This window comes from Rhinatrema bivittatum, chromosome 1 (assembly GCF_901001135.1).
Source record: "Rhinatrema bivittatum chromosome 1, aRhiBiv1.1, whole genome shotgun sequence".
NCBI lineage: Eukaryota > Metazoa > Chordata > Amphibia > Gymnophiona > Rhinatrematidae > Rhinatrema > Rhinatrema bivittatum.
Window position 1 is genome coordinate 547961815 of NC_042615.1, and position 23288 is coordinate 547985102.

Below are 23288 nucleotides of genomic sequence, written 5' to 3' on the forward strand. Positions count from 1 at the left end.
CCCCGGGTTGGATGACGGCATGCCAGCAGTCCGCTGGTGCACGTAGATTTGCGTCTGCTTCTAGCAGGCGTAAATCAAAGGACAAAGGTAAGGGGGGGTTTAGATAGGGCCGGGGGGGTGGGTTAGGTAGAGGAAGGGAGGGGAAGGTGAGGGGAGGGCGAAAGAAAGTTCCCTCCGAGGCCGCTCCAATTTCGGAGCGGCCTCGGAGGGAACGGAGGCAGGCTGCGCGGCTCGGCGCGTGCAGACTGCCCAAAATCGGCAGCCTTGCGCGCGCTGATCCAGGATTTTATAAGATACACATGGCTATGCGCGTATCTTATAAAATCCAGCATACTTTTGTTTGCGCCTGCTGAGCGAACAAAAGTACGCGATCGCGCTTTTTTAAAAAATCTACCCCATACTTTGCACCACACTTTTTTTTTTTTTTTTGCTGCATGTACTCAAAAAAGTTTCACAAGATAGCATGGAATTAAAATAGTTGTACATAGTTAAATATAAATGTGATTATGGCAAGCTACAGTGTTCCTAATTAAATAATGTTTGGATGCTAATTAAAATCTATATTTTCCCTTTGATTTAGTACAATATTATTTTCCCCATGTTTTGTATTTTTTCATTATTAAAGGAACATGTTTTTCAAAATTTTTATTTAGCTTTTTGTTCATAAGCAAAGGTGGAACATGCATGTTGACCAATTTCTATTTTTGCTGAGCTTTTTTTTTTTTTTTTTTAATTTAATAAGTGCACAGTAACGTTTCCATTATCAAGGAACACCTCAGAACATCCTGTTTTCTTATGCACATTGGATTGGTATTGCACAATTAATTGTATCTGTTTTAATTGGAAAGTATTTATACACTTGGGCTTCTAGCTTGTGAAAGGCAGAGGTGTGCAGAAATTACGCACACAAGCAAACCTCTGCACCACAGAGACAAATGTATCTTGATGCATGAAGAAAAATGTTGCAGGTTGAATATTTCCAGCTGCGCAGCCTTAGCTGCACTGAAGAATTTTACAGAACAGAGGCTCTGTTGAAAGCTCATGAAAATAGCCATGCATTACCCGTGCTCAACTCATCTAGAATCACAAGTAGTAGGTTTGAAACCAGAGATCTTAAAATCTGAGAAATTATGTTGTGGTTTTTCATAGAGTGTATTTTATATAGGGATGTGCATTTGTTTGAAATTAAATAGGAAATTAAATATTTACTATTTCATTTTATAACAACTTCACAATGAAATGAAAGAAAATTTAACAAGATGTCCTTGTGTTTTGTTTGTTTTGTTTTGAAAAATAAAGGGAAAAATCCCCTTGGGCCAATCCCTGCCCCCCAAAACATTTCAGGGTCCAGGAACCTCCCTGGCTCTCATGTACCCATGGGAGATCCTGCTGATGCAGCCAGCTTGAGGCCTAGGTCTGGCCAAGGTCCAGGCCAGATGCTGGGGTCCCCCCAGGCCTAGTTCTTTTGCAAGGGTCCAGCCTGGATGCTGGGTCTCATCCCTGAGGCCTCAGCTTTGACCATGCCCAATACTAGGGCCAGGCCTGGAGGGTGTGTTCCATTGGGCTTGCTTGGAAGCCAAGTCCCATGGCCCAGGTCCAATACCAGAAATTGGGTACCATCACTGAGGCCTAGGCCCAGGCTCGAAGTCTGTCCAATCACGGGGGACCTTGCCATACTTTATAATGGTGGTACATCAAAATGGTGCCATCTGCTCAGGAGAAAGGTGCCAGAGTGAAGTCACTGCAGTACATCCTCCAAGAGGAGAATGTCATTGGATGGAAGAGGACATATGGAAGCCATGTCCCCAGCCTCTGGATCTGGGCCTAGGTCAAGGCCTCATAGACAGCACTGTGCCTCTGGGCTGGACCCTGGTGATGGGACTCAACCTGGAGGCAGAGTGCTGTCTCCGAGGCCTTGGCCCCAGTAATGGGACCCCATCTTCAGATGGGCCCTAGTATCAAGCTTTGATCTAGATTGAAGCCTTGGCCTTGTTGACAAGAGCCAGCCTCTGGTCTGTTCCCCGATGTCAGGCCTGGCCTGAGGCATCGGTGATGGGACCTGGCCTTCGAGCCCAGTCCTGGCACTAAGCTTAGGCCTAGGCCTCAGGCCAGCGGTATCATTGGACATGCTCACGTGCAGGCTAAGTGGGAGTTGGGAGGGTTTCTGGCCCTGGCAGTGTTTTCGGGGGTGGTAGACCTGGGGAGGTCCCATTTCATTTTTTTCTTAATATTTATTTTCTTTCTGTAACCTGCAGAAATGAAACAAACATTAAACAAAATGATACCCTGGGGGATGGGGGGAGCTCCAAAAATGAAAAAAAAAATTTTTTTTCCCATCACATCCCTAATTTTATATATATATAGTGATTCACACCAGAAGTTTTGGCAAAAGCAGGTGCAACAATGGTGTTCATGTATAGAATATACCAAAGATGTCTTTTAGGACACAGTTTAAGACAATTGAGTTTGGACTGCTTGTTGCTATATTACAGGAAGAAGAGCTTCATTTGTGCTTTCTCTTGTATCTTTACCTGCAGGAACCTAAACTAGAGTGTGACAAATGCCATGACTCGTGTGTAGAGTGCAAAGGGGCCGGACCTCAGAACTGTACGGCCTGCCCAGCTAATTGGTTGCTGTACATGGAGGAGAGCCGCTGCGTGCAGTGCTGTGGCACGGACCCCCTGGATTCCTCTGAGTGCTGTGACTGCACTGAAACTCTAGGTAGGGCTAAAGTTTTTGGCAGCTTCCTTTAGTAGATGGCTACTGAGGATGCTGGGAATCGTGCGCACCCACATTTTAAACCTCGTAAGTAGGAGATGTGATGAGAGAAAAAAGAGGGAGCGGTCTTAATCTGTGATCGAAACGGACTGGTAATGGCAAATAGGAAATGATGCAGATGGGAACAGTAGAAAAATGGGCTGAGCAACAAATAACCTCCCTGGTAGAGAAGGAGAGGTGGCAGCTCTGCTTAGAGTAAGCTGCTCCACTTTTTCCGTTATGTATAGATTTGAAACACAAGACAATGTGTACAGAACCAAGTACAGTAAATCTACAGCAATTTTTTAATTCTGTTTGAAAGACTCAGTTACTTGAATATTACTCTTAACAAACAGGTGCACTGGTAGAAATTCAGGAAACAAAGAGAGGCTTAGTAGATCGAGAGGCTTGCAACATTCAATATTTGTTTTTCTAAGATAGATATCGTCTCTGTCTAAAACTGCTATGCTATTTTTATGTGTGTGTGTGTATGGGGGGGAGGGCTATGGTAAAAGAGAGGCATAGGGGACATTCGGAGCTAATGTTTTAATCTTATAATAAACCATGAGCATTAGCAGGCAACATTTATGACTACATTTCTCTGAAGTCTCAAGTCTGCAAAATTCCTGTCTCATAAATTGGCAAGCGTTTTCAGATGTTTCTGCGAGTTTTACTCATGTAATTAAGGCCCTAATCCAATAAGGGCAAAACCAGGGGTGGATCACCTTGTCCTAAAATTCCCCATTTATAAAACTGTAAAATCAAATGACCAAGGAGAGCTTGAATGGTGGAAATGCTCAGTTTGCTCAATTATTTTTAGAAATCTTTTTCTAAAGGCTGTCTCTATGTGATTCAGAAACTTCCTTCTTAATAAACTTCAATTTCCTTATATCAGTGGTGGGATACATTTTTTTTTCTGCTGAAATGCTGTATCCTCCCAGCTTCTTCTAAACAAGGAATAAACACCGTGGCAAGCACACTGCCTTCCATTCTCACACCTTCTACACTATGAAACTGATATTCATTTAAAAAAAAAAAAAATCTGAGCTCCTGACTTTAAGCACATAAATTAGGCACCCATATTCATTCAGATTTAGGTGCTGAAATTAGCAGCTGAAAATGCAGCTAAATTTAGGGGCAAAACCTTCTGACCCTAAATTTAGTTCTGCTGTTCATTTGCCTAGACTTAAGCTCTTAAGTTGAGTGCCTACTGCTGAAAATTGGAGATAAGCACCTAACATCGTTTCACTACCCTAACTCTGCCCCCATAGCCACCCACGTTTTAGGAGCCTAACTGAAGGCACTCGGGCCTAGTAAATTTTCAAAAGGAACCCCTAAACCCCTTTGAAACGCGCCCTCTTTGCTAGCATTAAGAGATTGTCATTTTTCAGTTTGGCTGGGAAGTAATTTGAAAACCCTTAATAAAGATAATAGAAACAATAAATAATATTGCAATGCTGTACCAGCTATGGATTTAAATTTCTACTTAAAACCTACTTATCTTCCATTGGCTTCTCAAATTAGCCTTTGTCCCTTTCTTCTTGTGACCCCCCTGTTCATTGGGGGTCACCTTCTCTGCTTCCAGGAGCTTGGGGTCATTCTCCCAAAGTGAGGAAATTAATCTCAGTTGGGGTAATGGGCTGGGGGTAGGTATACTGCAAGGTTAAACTGAGTACAGAGCACACTCATAAGCATTTTAAAAACCCACTGTCCACATCCAAAACTGTGCTCCAAAAAAGAAAAGATGGTTTATTAACATATCTTCAGTTACTATAGAAAGAGTACAGCTTTCAGCTTCACAGCAGATCCAGTAAGACTTTTCTCTCAGCCTCCCAGACACCTCAGACAACCTATGTTATGTTATGTTATGGTCTATATACACCACTCTTCAGCCTGTACTGGGCCCCACTGTTCAAATTCCCTCCTCAAACTCAGCAAATCTCAATGCATTCACTTTAGATCTGGGATGGCTGCAAGCTACTCACTTCCCCTTGTTGCAGGAGGAAAAGGGGGAGACTTTCAACCCCGCTTCCAGGATCCATCCGGGCAGAGGTTTGTCTTTTTCTGGTCCCAATTGGTCTGTTCACAGTTCCTTTCCTTTCTAGTACTTGTGATTCTTAAATCCAATTTTTAATTGTTTCCCATAGGCTCCCTGAGACACTGTTGAAGGTGTCTCTGCAAACTCTGTCCTCTCTTCCCCTTGAAGCCCCTGGAGAGAGGATTCCAGCTGAGGCCTTTCCTTCACATGGTGATTATCGAAGGAGACCCTGCTCTGGGTCTGAGCAGGGGTTATATTTCCTTTTCAAAAGCAGCCCCTAGGAGCTGAACTAGTCTGCCTGTCAAGAGATTCAGAACCACCTAGTTGGAACCTTCCCTGCCCTTTTGCACTCTCTAGGACTTCCCATAGTGGGAAATAACATTACCGGTAACTACAATACACTCTCTGCAGATTACACTTTGCAGTTGTTTCTGTGGCACACAGGGGCTGCATCTTGATTAGTCTTGCATCATAAATTACTTGCAAAATGCTTTGGAATAAAATTCTACATAAACAGAATAAAAACCAAATTGTTGCTTCACTGTAATGAGATCTGGTACTACAAGTTGCAGCTTAGCACAGCCCGTGGTTCATAGTAAGTATCACAGCAAAATACTTGTCACTTATCTCTTTAACAAAGGGCTTCCCAAATTTATCCTGGCAATCCCACAGTCTGTCAGTTTTTCAGGATATCTTCAATGGATACACATGAGATAAATGTGTATATACTGGGTCTCCGATATATGCAAATATATGTCATGCATATTCATTGTGGATATCCTGAAATCCCAGCTGGTGATGGGGCTCACTAGGACAGGTTTGGGAAGCCCTACTCTAACTATATTATTGCCCCATAATAGTATGATTGTGAAAGAAGAAAACCAGAAACTGGAGGTCCCATACTCGTATGAGTGCAGTGGGTCTAAAATGCAAATAGAATAATGTAATCATAAGTGGTTTTACCAATGAAAGATCTGTTTGGCAAATATGGTGGTAAAAGCAGTTTTTCAATTCTGGTTTCTGGCACTAAGCGAAATGAGTTTTGGTGTTCTCTAATGATATTTGGTTGACAGCAAAGAATGATACAGTCTGGTTCATTAAGCTTTTGCAATATCTGTCAGAGAATCCCCAGTATGGGAAAAGGCGTAGGCAGAGGAGGGCTCTGCACTGAAGGTCACAGACAAAATACAATTTTCAGTTTACAAATAGTTTGCAAAAGTATTGCATTTACCATAGTTGTCAATGGGAGAATTTGTTTCACAAGAGTCAGAGAATTTCAAAATCAGCAGATGTGCAGCATTTTAGTAGTGTAAATGAAAAAAAAGTGCATGTCTGTTGGGAGGAACAGGGAGAATGAAGTAAAAAGGTTGCTGGATTTTTTTTTTTCTTATTTTGTCAAAAAAAAAAAAATAATAATAATCCCAGTAAATTTGGTTGTGAAAGAAGACTGTCTTTTCACCAACGGCCGAATTTTTAAACGGCCACGCGTGTAAAAAAAAATAGTTATGCACGTGGCTGGGCCTTGCACACGCTGCGAGCATTTTCAAAGGGGCCCAGCCACGCGCGTAACCCCCATTACACCCAGAAGTGCCGGCCCCAAGGAAAGGGGCGGTCCGGGGGGCGTGGAGGGGTGGGCAGTGCTGGAGGCGGTCAGTATAGGGGCCATTTGCCGCTGTGCTGGGTAAGTGCCCGCTGGCAGTTGGCCTTCGCATGCAAGTTACTTTTACAACCAAATTTTTGGGATTATTATTTTTTTTTGACAACAATGAAAGGTAGGAGCGGACTGGGAGGCCCGCATGTGTGCGCGGCCAGTGGATTTTATAGCATGCGCACGCCGGCACGCGCATGTTATAAAATTGCCGCGTCCATGTGTGCGTGCCGGGAAGCGCACATGCACCTTTTAAAATCTACCCCCAAGTTTTCTCCAAAAGGCAAAAAAGTGTTTACTCTTTTGACTTATTGCTACAAAATTATTTTTCATGCAATGGTTTCCTTTTTACAATATTTATTCCATTTTTTGCTTTGAAAAATATAATATAAATATTATTGTATATATTATATTTTTTCAGTTTCCTAACACAAATCCATCTGAAGGATTACTAAAAAAAAAATATCTTAAACTATTAGATATAAGGGGATTCTATAAGTGTGGTGTCAGCAGTTGGTGCAAGGCTGTGCTTGCTCAGCCACTGGTTATATATTAAATCTTGGAATTCCTGGCAGTAACAATACCCCTTGTGAATCCTCTAAACAGAGTTCTTAAGATGGCATTATAATGAGGCCTAAGGGTATTAGGATGGTTTGATTGCTTCTACAAATAATTGAAATGGTTCAACCATATTTAAATTGGATTAGTTCATGAACAACCCTATAGTCATGTCATGGCAAGAGGGGATTACTGATAATATAAGCCACAGAAGCAGATGTTTATTTTGAAATAATATATGTTGCCATTGTTCTTTCTGTGTTGCCTATATCCCTTTACAGCACACCTGAAGAATGAGCAGTAAATCCAGTTACTACTAGCTATTTTGAATGCAGGAATACTGTTTCACTCATTCTACTGGGGCACAGCTCTTCCATGCTGGTCCTTGAGAATCACAAACATCTGGAGGTCTATATTCAAAAGCATTTAGCTATCTAAATCAGAAGTTAGTTGGCTAAATGATTAGTTGGGCGCATATCCGGCTAAATTCTAGCCAGCTAATAAGTTAGGTGGCTAGAATTTAGCCAGATAAGTTAGGGGAATTCTGGGGCATAACCAGGAGTAGTTGAGTTAGCCAGCTAAATTAACCAGCTAACTGATATTCAGAGTTAGCTGGATGACTTAGCTAAGTCTGGTTGGGCTAAAGAGCTGTCCTTAAGTTAGCCAGCTATATTCAATAGTGCAGCAGCAGCAGCACTATTGAATATACCTCCAAAGTTAGCTGGATAACTTTATCCAGCTAACTTTGCTATCTAGACTGTGTCTGAATATAGATCGCCTGGTTTTCAGAATAACCAAAATGTAAAAATTACCTGATTCTCGGATCAAGCATGCACAAGTATATTTGATGAATATTCATGGTAGATAAATAATCTCAAAACCCAAATGAATTTGTGGCCCTCAAGAACTGAAATTGCAGGACCCTGTGTTTGAGTAGTAATTCCAATTTCAATTTTCACTGATAAGAAACCATTGCTAGACTGTCATGCTGGAAAACTGTCCACTGTACAATACTATGCAATCACAGTTTGTATGGTATCAGGCCATTCTCCTGATGGCTGTAATGTAGGGATGTGCTGTCATATGTTTTGTTTAGTATGCACTAAATTAAATATGCACATACATGAGTGATTATGTGTGTATACAATGGGTTTTTATGTCAACTAACAAATTGTAATGCGCTAAAAAAACCCCAATAAAAAAACATAAAACAATTTAAAAAAACAAACAAAAACATAATGAAACATAAGAACATTTCCAGCTATGCTCCCCCACTATAATGAGAGATTAGTGAAAAGAGCTTTAAAAAAAAAAAAAAAAAAAAAAAAAGGAAACCATATACTCTTATGATTTCATTTGGTAGAAAGCATGGCATAGGCCTAAAACTATATCGATCAAAAGTATATGTTCAATTCAGGCGTGATGAACAAAGAAATAAAATAAGCCAACTGCATGTTTTTTGTGTGACAGATGAGTGCCTCTTAAGGACTGGACTACACTTACCTTCTGAAAACAAAGGGAAAACAGCTTTATTCATTGCTACGTCCATCTTACTGATCCTCAGCATTGGCGCCACCATGTTCTTCTGGAAAAGGTCCCGATCCAAACCAAAGTCCATCAGCAATGTTGGATATGAGAAATTGCCAGACCAAGCAAAGGTTTTGCCTTCCTACAAGGCCAGTCGAGAACGCACGAGCTTCCAGCAGGACCAAGTCATTGAGTACCATGATCGGGAGGAGGAGGAAGAAGAGGAGGATGATGATGATATTGTCTATATGGGCCAAGATGGCACGGTCTATCGTAAATTTAAATATGGACTTTTGGAAGATGAGGAGGATGATGAATTAGAATATGATGATGAAAGCTACTCATTTAGATGATTTTTAGTTGCAATAGATATTATAGGGGCTTTTTTTGCGCTTTCATGTTAAATCAAATCACGGCTTGATAGAAGAGATTCTAACATTATTTGTTATTCTTTGTACGTAGGCTAGCTAAACTGAACATTTTTTTTCTCACATAAGAGATCGGTAAATACTAGGGTGAGTAGAAGAAAAAAGTAGAAAGGAAGTTCTGTGTAATTACAATAGGATTTAAAATGATGAAATTGGATTTTTTTTTTTAAGCTAGAGGTTTTCCCAGTGTCACACAAAATGCATGACTGCTACAGGGTCAAAAAGCTTTTTGCTCTTCCATCAGTGTGTTCCCAGATAAAATGCCTATGCCAGAATTCCTGACAGACCAGGCTACATATCAAGTTACTGAGCATACAGATTCCAACAATTCAGTGATAATTCATCGTCATAACTTATGTTCAGAATGACTGTCCTGCTGATTCTCTCTGAAAAATGCAGCTAAGGGTGAGTGAAAAGTCGTCTTCTCTCAGCCTCCTTCGGGATATTAAGAGGGTAGTTTTCAAATATCCCGCATAACCTATGCAGCAGATGCGTGCAGGAGTCGTCCCCAGTTTTCCAAGCAAGCTCGCACGCACGCATACTTCCACTTTGAAAATTATCCCACCAAATCTGCCCCACTCGAGTTACACCTGCTTTTTGTTGCGCACCTGCTTTTTGTTGCGCACAAAAAAATTCCTGAAAATGTCCCTGCATACAGTAGAATTGTACAAAGCCTGCATGAAGTCCAAACCCCCACCCCCAGCTTTGCCCCCAGGAACGCTTTGCGCTCGGTTCCGGTAAACTTGCACGTGAACCTGGCATAGGCGCATAAGTTTACCCACATATCGGACGGGCACATTTGTAAAAGGATACTTCTGCGGGTAAAACTGTTTTATATGCAGAAGTCCCTTTGAAACTTACCCTCGGCCTCTAAAAGACTAATACAATGTAGTTGCTAGAGGGGCATCCAGTAGTAGTAATTCCCTGAGTAAGAACAGTAGCAGATGATTGAACTTTAATTCTCTGGAGCAGAAGGAAAGGACAAACTCAGCAGAATGCAATATGCCTGGCTAACCTCCCCAGATTTCTTTGTCATGTTTGAACTGCACAGTGCTTTGCCAGGGATCTAAGAGTGAGAACATTAGATAGGGCCCTACACAAGATTACATCACATCATGAACCCCTTGGGCAAGAATCGGGATAATGAATTGTTTTCTAATTATTTATCAAAATAGCTTATGTTCTTTTGAACCAGAGCCATTTTAGAAAGTGTTTTCTCTATTTGTTTATAGTTATCTATCGGAAAGGAAATGGCACTCTGAGTATAAAAGAAAGCAAGCTTTCAACTTACAGAGCATTGCAATCTATAGGGAATACAACCATTTCAGAAAGATTTTAGAAATATAGAAATATGATAGTGTAGCTAGCCATGAGAAAAATGAACATTAAACTTTGTTTATACATTAGTACTAAAGATCAATACTATGCAGACTGTGTGTGTTTCTTCATACTTATGTGTATATATCTATGTTTTCCTGGCGGTATATATCTATATATGTATGTGTGAAGCAAAGTGTTTTTTAATCTATTTAAACCAAATCACAACTGTTAATTGGCAGGTATAGGATAGTAGGAAGATAATGAAGTGAAATTCATTTGTGAAAGCAAAGCAGCAACAGCATGAATATATGGCAAATAAGCACATCTGTTGGATTTTAAGACTATATAAAGAGATTTCCCAAGAGAGGGAGAACTGACTGATAAGTGATCACTGTATTATAAATGGCTGAAACATTTCCCTTTTAGACAAAGGACCCGCACTAGTAATGTAGGTTTTCATATCCCCATACCAGTAATGCCACAGTCTCTTATCCCCATACTTGTAATCCCATAGTCTCAATGTTTCCATTCCAAAGATGACCTCCTTACTGTTGTATCAGGCTTTTGCCTTGGTTGTGGTCAGTACTCATTGTAATGGCATTGTCCTCGGGCAATATAGTGTACAGTCTGTATTTTTTTCAGACTCTTAACTTGTACATGATGCACAGAAACTAATGTGCATTGAGGCTCACGGTGACTCATCTTCCAGAGACATGGCATTATCATCCACTGTTGATGTAAAGCAAAAAAAAAAAAAGCTTATATCAACTATAGTACATATGCCTGGTAAGACTTGATTAATTTTGCTTTTAATGACTGAGTTTTATGTAATGTTGCATTGTACACTGACGTCACTTAGATTTATCTAGAAGGACATCTTTGGCCTGTTAATGGTAAACTATGAAAAATATCTGCCATGTATTTGTTAGAAAAATACTTTCAAGGATTGTAGAGAGTAAACACAGAAAAAAAAAAAAAAGAGAGCAAAGGTTTTTTTCCTCCGCTATCTAGAACATAAAAGTCTTCATACTGGGCTTCTGATGTTAAAACTGAAAAACAATTGCAAAATAAAATAAGGAAAGAATACAGGATGACTGTTGGTTCTTCATTAATATAGCACAATCTAGGTTGGTACAAAAAAGGCAATTATATAATTTACTGCAAATATAGCATAACAATTCAGTTTCTCTTTTCAAGTCAGAGGTGCTTCCTGATATCGTCTCCCCCAGTTCATTAATGGGATGGTCTCACAACCTGAAATAAAAATAAAAATCCTTAGCTTTTGATTTTGGTCTTTTAGGTATTTTGATAGTATTGTAATGTGATATTTGACAAAAGACATGGGGTGAATTTTGAAAATGTTATGCTCGAAAAAATTAGCATATACAGTACGGGGCGGATTTTAAAAGGAGCGCGAATAGCCTACTTTTGTTTGCGCTCCAGGCGCAAACAAAAGTACGCTGGATTTTAGTAGATACGCGCGGAGCCGCGCGTATCTGCTAAAAACCTGGATCGGTGCGCGCAAGGCTATGGATTTTGTATAGCCAGCGCGCGCCGAGCCGCGCAGCCTACCCCCGTTCCCTCCAAGGCCGCTCCGAAATCGGAGCGGCCTCGGAGGGAACTTTCCTTTGCCCTCCCCTCACCTTCCCCTCCCTTCCCCTACCTAACCCACCCGCCCGGCCCTGTCTAAACCCCCCCCCTTACCTTTGTCGGGGGATTTACGCCTCCCGGAGGGAGGCGTAAATCCCCACGCGTCAGCGGGCCTCCTGCGCGCCGGGACGCGACCTGGGGGCGGGTCCGGAGGGCGCGGCCACGCCCCCCGGGCCCGCCCCCGGGACACTCTCGACACGCCCCGAAAACGCCGCACGGTTCGGGCCCGCCCCGACACGCCCCCCCCGACACGCCCCCTCCGAAAACCCCGGGACTTACGCGAGTCCCGGGGCTCTGCGCGCGCTGGTAGGCCTATGTAAAATAGGCCTACCAGCGCGCAGGGCCCTGCTCGCGTAAATCCGCCCGGTTTTGGGCGGATTTACGCGAGCAGGGCTCTGAAAATCCGCCCCTACATGTCTAAGTAGCCTTGCTTATTCCATATTTTATGAAAGTTGAAAATATGTGCATATTTTCACTTTTGCATGTACTCATACATGCTTTAAAAAGGGGCGGTCTAGGGGCATTCCAAGGTGGGGGCCACCATTTATGAGTGCAAGTTGATATTTTGAAAGACACATACATAGATTTGCCATCTTACTCCTTTAATTTTATACTTCCTAATAATCTGGCGTGATATTAATTGTGTTTATGGTGTAGTACTGACTGGGTGGGAAGTCTGGGTGAATTAGGTGGAGTTCATGGTGAAGAATCAGGAGGGTCTCAATGACCTGGAGAAGGACTGGGTGAACTGGTAGGCTAACTAGTAACTGGTAATTTTCTTGATGCATGCATGTTTGAAAATACACAGATTTACATGTGTAAATCCCAACATACATTTATTTTTGCACATAAAATATAGGTAGGAAAAGTATGCGCGTTCTATGCATTGATATACAAATGTGGCGCTGGGTCCAGTGCATGGACGCTGCCTATAACTTGGCGCCGTGCTGGAGGTGGTGGTGGTGGTGGGGGGTCCAAGTCAAATACCTATCTGTGGAGACGTGACTTGGGGCTTCAGGACTGCAGTCCCAGATCTCTCTCGTGCTCTTGGCATGGCGGCAGTGGCACAGCAGCGTCATGGCGCTGGGAGCATGAGGGAGGCAGAAAAGGGGTGGAGCCAAATCGTGGCAGTACAGAGAGGTCCCAGGAAGGGCCAGGGTGTCCAGTGGTGGCCCCATTGGGGGCTTCAAACCTGGGGGCGGGCTGACAGACATCAATAATTGGGTTTGTTCCTTCGCTCGAATGGCACAGCATATGGTTATGTGGTCCTATTTGAACACTATTGTCAGGGCCTATTCAGAGTACAAGGAATTTGCCTGGCTCAGCTATGACAAGAGGTTCAGGGAAAGAATGGCTGACACTCTGAGCATGTCATAGGGCTCCTACCACAGAGTTGTGGCTCACCAACATGACTGGAAGGAAATCAGATACATCTGTAAGCAGCTGGCCATTTCAAGGCCAAAGTAATACACAAGGTCAGGGGAGTTCAGGGACCAATACTTCTGAGGCATTGCTAGAGATACAACAAAGGGGCCTGTTTGACATAGGACTGCAAGTTCAAGCATATCTGTACCACTTGCACCGCTGGTCACCCAGCCACCAAATGCCCCAGAAAGGGTTACAGCAGAAGAGGTAAGTAAGTAACGCCTTTGATAGGGCTCCAGCTCCAGTGCAGTGGTCCGTGCTGAAGAGGAGCTTAAGGTCTTATCTGAACCAGTGTGCCCCCACTGCACTGCTGGGTGGCTTCAATGAGGACATTTGAATCCCTACCAGGGTTCTTCAGTCACTACCCCATACAGAAATGCACCTTCTGCGACCTGGTTTGCTCCTGTAATTAGGGAAATATGGACAGCTGAGCTGAGCCTAGGTAGGATAACAGTACCGTTTCCGGGCATGGTGGTGCCAAAGAAAGAGCTGGGTAAGTTTAGGTTGATCCACAACCTTTCCTTACCCTGTCAGCAGATCTTTTAATAATTTCATCCCTCAGGAGTCATGAATGGTGCAGTACGCATCGTTTGTCAATGCATTTAACCTTCTTAGGGAATGCGGAGAAGGGGCCCTCATAGCAAAGGTGGATATAGACTCTGCCTTCTGGCTTCTCCCCGTACATCCTTTGCTAGGATTTTTTGTTTGTTGGTGCAAGCTATTTTGATAAATGCATGCTGATGGGCTGCTCCATTTCATGTGCTTATTTCAAGGTTTTCAGCACCTTCCTGCATTTGGAGCTGTCTCTCTGTGCATGAACTTGATGAGCATAGTCCACTACTTGGATGACTTTCTGTTCATCAGCCCTCACCGCTCTGGCATGTGCTCAGTGCTCTTCAAAAGCTTTCAAAGTCTGGTGTGCACCCTTGGAGTCCCATTTGCCATTGTCAAGCTAGACCACAGTTTTGACATTTCTCTGCATCGAATTAGACTCCACACTGATGGTGTCTAGATTCCCTGCTGACAAACTTCAGAAGCTGTCCTCGCTGGTCCACAGCATGGGCCAATGTCACAAGATTACCCTGGCATCTGCACAGTCCCTTATCGGGAGTTTGGTATTTGCATGCAGGGTCATCTCTATGGGCAGACTGAACCTGTCATCCGTGGCAGTTAGGAAGAGGCATCATAGGGTAATGCACTCAAGGGTAAGGGTTTGGGGATGTGGGAACGATTCCTGGCCAACTTTCATGGCACAGTGATCTGGTTGACCCCACCTGTGTCCAGTGTGGACCTACAACTGTTCTCAGACACCTCAGGGGGTGTAGGGTTTGGCATATATTGACAAAGATCCTAGGGCGCAGAAACATGGCCAATGGAATGGACTCGGTTGGGTGTCATATTGAATATCACCTTCCTGGAATTGTTCCCAGTCGTGGTATTGCTGCATATTTGAGGCAAACTTTACCCAACAAAAGAGTAGTATTCTGGTGTGCTCCTGTATCTGAACTGTTGAGGGAGATGATCTTAAGGTGTTTGTAGTTAAATATGGTAGCGCAAGCAAGGCACATTAACGGGTTGCGCAATGGGAAGTGGGAAGAGTTCCAGAGGATACCACCACACTGAAGAGTCGGGAATGACTGTGCCAAAATATCTTTGGCTCTTTGGAGCAAAGACACACGAGATGCTCTGCCAGTCCATCGCACCATCCACCTGGCGATCTTATGTGAGAGGCTACAATGCAGTCCTGCAATTTCTGGGTGCCTCAGACTGGCTGCAGGACCCCATGCCATCTCTCTGGATAGTGCAATATGTGGTGCAGGCCCAGCAAGATGAAACTTCCTGGGGCACGGTGCAGGCTAACCTGGTTGGCTTTACTTTCTTTGCAGGGGCATAGAATTGGCCCAACCTGGTTAAGGACTTTGCTGTCAAAAGAGTCCTGGCCCCCCGAATGAAACAAACCTTATTCATTGCATTCATTTAAAATGAATACATTGGGCCTAGGCCTATGCCCGAGGCCAGAGCCTCGCCTAAGGCATAGGTCAGGGCCCAAAGCAGGAGCTGCAGCCTATGTCTGAGCACAACACTGAAGTCTTGGCTTAAGCCTGGGGTGATGCTGGGGATTCGGCTGAGACCCCCGATCAGTCACTCACTTGATCCACCTGGTATCCGAGAGCCAGGCTGTGTCCCCAATGCCTGGGCATTGGCCCAGGCCCAATGCCAGGGCCCGACATGAAGGCCAGGTCCCAACACCTGGGACTCGACCTAGGCCTAGGCTGGATCCCGGACCCAAGCCCAAAGCTGCAGCCCGTCCCAGAGGCCAGATCCCGATGCTGAGGCGTTAGCCCAGACCAGGGCCCGAGCTTGACACCATGGCCAGGCCTGCAGGCTAGGTTCCGACACCATGGTCTTGACCTGGACTCTGGCCTGGCCTGGAGGCCAAGTCCTGATGCTGGAGCCTTGGCCCAGGCCTGATGCTATGGCCCGGCTCAGAGGCTGGGCCACCCTATGTCAGGGCCTCAACTGGGTGCTGGCCCAGAGGCCACATTCCAATGCTGGGGCCTCGGCCTGGACCCAGGCCCAACATTGAGGCCTGGCCAAGAGGCCAGGTCCCAATGCCTGGGACTTGGCCTAGCATCAGATCCAGGTCTCACAGCTCCATTGACACCATCCTCTTATTTCTTCATTAAACTGATGCTCTGCACTGGGATCGTGCTGGAATGAATTAAGTTTGGCACATTCACCCCAATGGATGGCCCCATTTTGATGTATGGCAATGCTGTAGAATGCTGAACATCAAAATGGCACAGTCTGCTGAGGTGCATGCACCAGAGTTAATTAACTCCGCATGCCCCCAATGCACAGCCTCAGTGTAAAGAAGAAAGAGGAGGATGGCATCAACAGAGCTGCAAGGCCTATGCTCCAGACTTTGGCCTAACCCCAGGTGTCAGGATCTGGCCTGCAAGTCATGACCCAACATCAGGCCTGTGACCAGACCTTGGGTCCTGGCATTGGCCCTGGCCTCTGGAACAGGCTATGGAATCAGTCCTGGGCCCGGGTATCGGGATCTGGCCTGTGGGCCCAGTCTCTGTGTCAGGACCCAGCATCTGGGTTGGGCTACGGCGTCAGGCCTGGGTTCTGGTTCTAGGCATCGGAATCTACTGTGTCTTTTGTGTTTGCAAGGCCGACGCTTCGGTCTGGGCCTAGGCCTTTCTGGAGGATCCTCACTTGACCAGGTACGTGGGGGCCTGGGGGACATCACCCTGGCTTTTTTCTGGGTGGGAGGGATGGGTGTTGAGGATGGGATGCCCTGTTTTCTTTTTTTTGGGTTGGGTTTTTGTTTTTTTTTTAAATGTTTGATTTGGTTTGCTTTTTTATATGAATGAAACAAATCACACATTCCACGAACCAAATTTCTTCAGGGAAAACCTCACACAAATGAACTGAAATGAAAACAAATTTTTTTTATCCCTGCACACCCCTAATTTGAATTAGTTTTATTTCATGCTGCCTTCACCATCGCATTTTTTTAGGGCACTCAGAGTGAGTGAGCTATTGGCGTCAGCAAGTTGCAGATACTACAGTACTGGCTTGCATGTGTTGAACGTCTCAGTCTATGATGGTAGGCTGTCACTCAGAGGCAGGAGGTCAAAGACAAATCAAATGGCTCGTGGAGCAGCAATCACTCTGGCTGCAGTGTGGGGATTCGCCATATGCCTGGTGACAAATGCTAAACTCTAAGCTCCCTTCAGGCCAACCGGGGGGGGGGGGGGGGGGGGGGTGTACAATTCTTAGTGCATTCAGACTCACTCCTGCTCAGCAGATACCATACTTAGGAGCATACTGTATGTGGCTGGGATGCAGGTGGAGCAGTTTGGGATGCATTTGTTCAGAATCAGTGTAACATCTAATGTGGCCGTGTCTGGTTTACCTGGTATGGCAATTCAGCGCATTGACAGGTAGTGGTCCCCAGCTTACCCAACTTATATTAGGCAGTCATAAGGTGCCCCTAGTCACTATACATCCTAGTAAGCTAGCCCATCAGCAGAGGTCAGGTGTAGGCAACACATACGCCCTGTTTGACTTATATTAATGAAGTCGTGTTATTTCAGGTTTTCGTTGGTGATGAAGGATAGTGTGGATCACAGGGCACTCATTTGTGTTTTAGGCTAAGAAAAGTGCTCTCGGAGTACATTTGTGTTTAACGCCAAACAATGTAATGGTACGATGGCTGGGCAGAAAGGGAATGCATTGGGATTAGCTTATCCTACTTCTGCAACACCTACTGGTCAGATCAGCCCCACCTGAGGTACTCATCATACCCCTGAGAGGCAACAATCTGGGGCATTCCTGGTCGGTTTCTAATTGACAACATTAGAAACTTCATTGCTCTAATCTCCATGCTGATGCCTGGCATGAGGGTCGTATGGTCCAAAATCATCCCTCGATGCTGGCTCCTGCACACCTTCTCTGGGGGTGTTGGATGGGCAAGATGAATAAACAGATCAGCAATTTCACAGTAGGGGAGTAGCCTAGTGACATTGGGCATTTCACTTTACCCTCTGTTGCCTCGAGTACAAACTTGCCCATAGATTCATCAAAATGCATTAGTAACACATTTATAATAAGAAAACAAAGAGGTAGGCGATCTATGATAGCCGTCAGGATAAACACAAAAATAGATGCCTTGATCTTTTTCAATTGTTTATTAAAACAGAGACGTGTTCACAAATTGCCCGACTCAGGCCGAGTTTCACGGTTCAAAAACCGCTGCCTCAGGGGCTACAAACCAAAAACAAATTAACATCAATATCTAAGAACAATAATCAAATTAGCAACATCTTTCAGATCTTATAAATATTAAAAAGTCATTATTAAAAAAATAAAAACTTTTTTAATCCTTCACTAAGATCTCAGATATTGATAAAAAATATTAATTAAAATTTAAAAGATGTAAATTCCTAAAATGATGACAAAAGTTCAACTACATATCAAACATACCCAAAAAATGTTTTATTCATTCCTGCTTAAGAAAATAATATTTAACAATATATCTACTTCTCAGCAGGTGCAAAGATAAATTTACCTTAAACATTAAAATTAAAAAATGTAAATTCCTAAAATGATGACAAAAGTTCAACTACATATCAAATATACCCAGAAATTGTTTTATCCATTCCTGCTTAAGAAAATAATATTTAACAATATATCTACTTCTCAGCAGGTACAAAGATAAATTTACCTTAAACACTCCACAGTCGTGAAAAAATCTCAGTAGTGTATTTCTCATCCAATATACAGTCAGTGATTATCAGCAATGCTTAAAATAACTAGAGAAAATATAAGACAAACTTAAAAACTGAAATCTCATCCCAATGCCTGCCAGGCATTCTTAATATATTCCTGATGGTAAAATGGCAGAGAAACAAGTAAAAACAATGCTAAATGAAATAAATACAACTTTCTTTTTAGACATCATATCTTAACATAAATCAAACATCCAAACATATCAATGAACTGCACTCATTATTTAGATTTGTTAAAAATAGTGATAATAGTAAACAAACAAATAACATGCCATTGAGAGTATTACAAACATATTTTAACTACTCTTTGCTTTCAAAACATGGTGATCACTTGCCAAATATTTTCCTTAACATTTTAAACTCGGGTGCACTAGAAAGGCAAAAGACACTGCGATGTACTAAAACAGCAAAAAATTCTAATTAAAGCTACAAAGTTATGTTCATGGAAAGATGCCCTTTATTACTCAAATCGCTAAAAAATCTATTTAAAAAACGCTAAAATATAGTAAATAAAGACGTTTTACCTTCTGCAAACAGCGCATCACTCCAGGTCTCTGCTAAAGCTAAGCTCAGCGCTGGATATCCACCATTTTAAATCGCCAATTTTGGCGCCAAAAATCGGGACCGGAGACTAATAAAATTATTTTATCCCAGTTTCTAACAAAACTCAAATTCAATCTAAAAAGCGGAAAAGGTCTATTAAAATATTAAATTCTTTAAACTATTTGAAAAAAACGATTTGTAATCAATTTAGTGGGCGTTCCCTCAGATGCCAATCAACTAAGTGGGTGTGTTCTTTTGTAAAACATCGTATGAATGAAACACATCCGATTCAGAGAGTGAGCTAGTAATTTGGTCAATGGCATGTAAAAAACCAACTATCTGTATTCCTTTGATCTGTATTGGTTGTAATATAGTTTGAGAAAAGTCTGCTATAAATTTATTTTTCAATTTAGATTAATTCCAAGTTATTTTGCAATATCCAGTATTATTACAAATCATTGTTAAATGGCATTGAAATTGGTAGAACATGCTATATGATATTCCATTTATGATTTTAGATATTTCATCCACTGCATTCATTTAATTGTTTTTTAAAAAAACATATTTTTATAATAAATTATATATTTAAAAAAGTGGTGATATTTGAAAATCATATTTAATTTTTCTTATAAATGATTTTCATGTTTTCATTTTTTATTTATAGTTGGTTTTTTATGTGCCATTGACCAAATTACTAGCTCACTCTCTGAATCGGATGTGTTTCATTCATACGATGTTTTACAAAAGAAGTAACCGCTACTAGGAAGATGACTTTCCAGGTGAGGTGTTTTAAACTCACAGGGGCTCAAATGGAGGCTGCACGAGCCACACCAGCACTATGTTGAGGTCCCAGGTCACAACAGCAGGACGTAGTGGAGGCTTCAGTGAAGTAAGCCCCTCATGAAGCGCCCAACTAAGGGCTGCACCGAGACTGGAGTGTCACCCACTCCCTGGTGGTAGGCGCTCATGGCACTCAGATGCACCCGGATTGAGGTAGTCTGAAGACCAGATTCCGAAAGGTGCCAGAGGTAGTCCAAAAGCCTAGGAGTGGGGCAAGTGAAAGGGTCCAGATCCTCCTCCGTACACAAGGGCGAGAATCACCTCCACTTTGCTTGGTAAGACTTCTGCGTGGAAAGCTTACGCAAAGCTAACAGGACTTGCGAGACATTATCCGAAAGGTCGAGGGACTGTAGTACTAGCCTTTCAACATTCAGGCTGTTAGGCACAACAACCAGAGGTTCGGGTGGTGTAGCCTGCTCAGATCCTGCGTGATGAGATCGGGCGAGGTGCCCAGGCGAATGGGCTCCTGGACAGACAGGTCACGGAGTATCGGAAACCAGACCTGACGTGGCCAATGTGGGGCTATGAGGATCATGGAGCCTCAGTCCTGTTGTAGCTTCACTAGAGTCTTGCCTGTTAGCAGAATTGGAGGATAAGCATACAGGTGACCTGCACTCCAGGAGTGGGCAAAGGCATCCATGGCTGGTCTCTGTCCTTCCCTATGCAGGGAGCAGAAGCGGTCCACCTTGTGGTTCTGCGAGGATGTGAAGAGATCCACATCCGGCTGACCCCACCGGTGGAAAAACCTGTCCGTCATCGAGGGGTTTAGGGACCACTTGTGGGGGTGGCATGTCCGACTGAGGCAGTCTGCCACCACATTCTTGGTCCCTGCCAGGTAGATGGCCTGCAGGAACATGGAACGAGACAGGGCCCAGGCCCAAAGCTGTACTGCCTCTTGTCAAGAGCCTATGCCCCCCCTGTTTATTCATGTACCACATGGGCCACTTGGTTGTCCGTCTGGATCAAGAGGACCTTGTTGGACAGGCAGACCTAGAATGCATAGAGTGCATACCACATTGTCCAGAGTTTCAGGAAGTTTATCTGGCAGCTCACCTCGGTTTCGACCACATCCATTGCTTGTGGAGGCCGTTGACATGGGCCCCCTAGCCTAGGTTAGGTTAGAGGCATCCGTGGTTAAGATCATCTGAGCAGCCGAGGGCTGAAAAGGAAGTCCCTTGCTTAGGTTGGATTCCTGTGCCTACCAGGCGAGGGAGAGCTGGAGTGGTTCAGTTATCTGGACCACTGCAGAAAGTTCATGAGGGGCTTGGTGCCACTGAGACCTCAGGGTTGGTGGCATGCTAGGCATGCTTAGTGTGTCAGTCAAAGTTCTAGAAACTTTGACAAAAATGTACTGTGACGGGGCTCCATCTGATGATGTCACCCATCTGTGAGGGCTACCATCCTTCTTGTCCTGGGAGAACACCATTTATAGTAACCAAACTTGCTTTTTTCTCCCACAGATAAGCAGGCTGAATTAGCCATGCTGTCTGGGAGTCCCCAGCTAAAAGCTGACTATGACATTCTGCATTCAATCTGGTCCATCAGTTCTGCGAACAGTTTCTTTACATGGTCACTGAGTGGAGTATGGCCCTGCCCATCGCCGCATCCAAAGCAACTTGCTGGTCAAGACAGCAATGAGATTTGAAATAATGCAGGGAATACCATGTGGCAGCTTTACAGATGTCCAGAAGAGGAACCTTTTGGAGATGAGCCATCGATCTCACTTGTAACAGAAGTGAATGCACTGTGAAATCCAATTCGAAAGAGTGCTTTTGGAAACTAGCAGTCCAGGAGCAAGTAGGTTGAAGGAAACAGATAGCTGTGAAGCACTAGTTAAAGAATGCATTCTACATTTATAATATGCCAAGGCTCACTTGCAGTCCAGCATGTGGAGCCGTCCCTCATCCTCATTCGCCTTTGGAAAGAAGGTTGGCAATGGGATGGATTGATTAATGTGGAAAGCCAAAACCACCTTGAGTAAGAAACAGGAGTGCATTCGCAATGTCACTTTGTCATGGTGAAACTCGAGGTTAAGTGAATAGTGAACCAAAGCCTGTCACTCGCTGACTCTTCTTGGCAAGGTTAGGGCTACCAGGAACAGCACGTGAGATATCTCATATGGCTACCCTCCAAAGGCTCGAAGGGAGAGAGCATGAGCTGCTCCAGCACTAGCTTGAAGTCCCATGGCACAAGTGGTTTTAGCACTGGTGATCATAAATGTAGCATGCCCTTTATGAACCGGGAGACTAGCGGGTGATTAAATACCGGTAGGCCATTGCAGGGATGATGATAGGCCACAATGGCACTCATGTAGACCCTCACCAAAGCTGTTGCCAGTTTCACTTGATGCAGGGAATGGAGGAGATACTCAAGAAGGAGCTCTAGTGATCAGGAAAAGGGGTCTATGCTCTTGCCGTCAAACCAGGCCGAGCATTGGAGCCACTTGCCTTGGTAATTTCTTCTGGTAGAAGATTTTCTGGACAACACCAGGAGTTCCTGGATTTATGACAATAAGTGCAAGTGGCTACAGATACCTACAGTATCTGAATGTAATCCGCTTTGAAGGGTTGCAAAAAAAAAAAAAAAGTGTGAAAAGCAGAATATAAAAGTCTAAAAAAAAACCCCTAAATCTTAATACTGTCCTTTCAACCTCCACGCAATGAGATGTAGCGAGGAATGCAGGGGGTGAAGCAGAGTGCCGTTGTCCTGCATCAGAAGATTCACCCTGTACCCAAGAGGAATAGGCGGAGCGATGGAAAGTCACCCTCTGTAAATGTAACACAGTTGTCTGGATCAAGCCAGGGCTATCAGAATGAGGTCCACAGAGTCCGAAATCCATTTCTGTATTGTTCTCACGATGAGTGGGTTTGGGGGGGGCAAGTGTAGAGGAGCCCCGCTGTCCATGACATGAACACATTCTGAGAAAGTCACTCCCTACTCGCATAGATGGAAAACATCTCCACCTTCCTATTGTGTTCTGTGATGAAGAGGTCCATGTATGGAAGGATCAGTGTTGTGAAGAGGTAGTCGACCATGTTTTGGCACAGTTCCCACGTGTGCGGATGGAAGGTCCTCCTTAGTCTCTTGGCTTTGGTGGTTTTCCACCCCCGGGTGATAAGTCGGATGGATGATGGAACACTCCTCCACCCATTCCAATATATGCACAGCTTCCCTGCACAACATCCACAAATCAGACCCTCCTTCCTTGTTTATGTAAAACATTGCGAGCTGATTGTCCATGTGGACCATGA

General features: G+C 43.8%; 1 protein-coding gene and 1 long non-coding RNA gene across 2 annotated transcripts in view; one reads left to right on the forward strand and one right to left on the reverse strand.

The window, feature by feature from the left end:
• Window positions 1-11277, forward strand: part of PCSK5 (proprotein convertase subtilisin/kexin type 5) — an 893215-nt gene extending 881938 nt beyond the window's left edge. Inside the window, exons 36-37 of the mRNA XM_029616187.1 lie at window positions 2538-2721; window positions 8472-11277. Coding sequence (XP_029472047.1) covers window positions 2538-2721; window positions 8472-8881 — 594 coding nt within the window. The 3' untranslated portion in view covers window positions 8882-11277. The remainder of the gene's footprint in view (window positions 1-2537; window positions 2722-8471) is intronic.
• A 90-nt stretch (window positions 11278-11367) lies between these two features.
• Window positions 11368-19241, reverse strand: LOC115098988. Its single transcript, XR_003858659.1, has 3 exons — window positions 19179-19241; window positions 18591-18678; window positions 11368-11530 (listed from the first exon to the last, which is right to left on the reverse strand). It is a non-coding gene; the product is annotated as an uncharacterized LOC115098988 (long non-coding RNA).
• Window positions 19242-23288: the final 4047 nt, after the last annotated feature.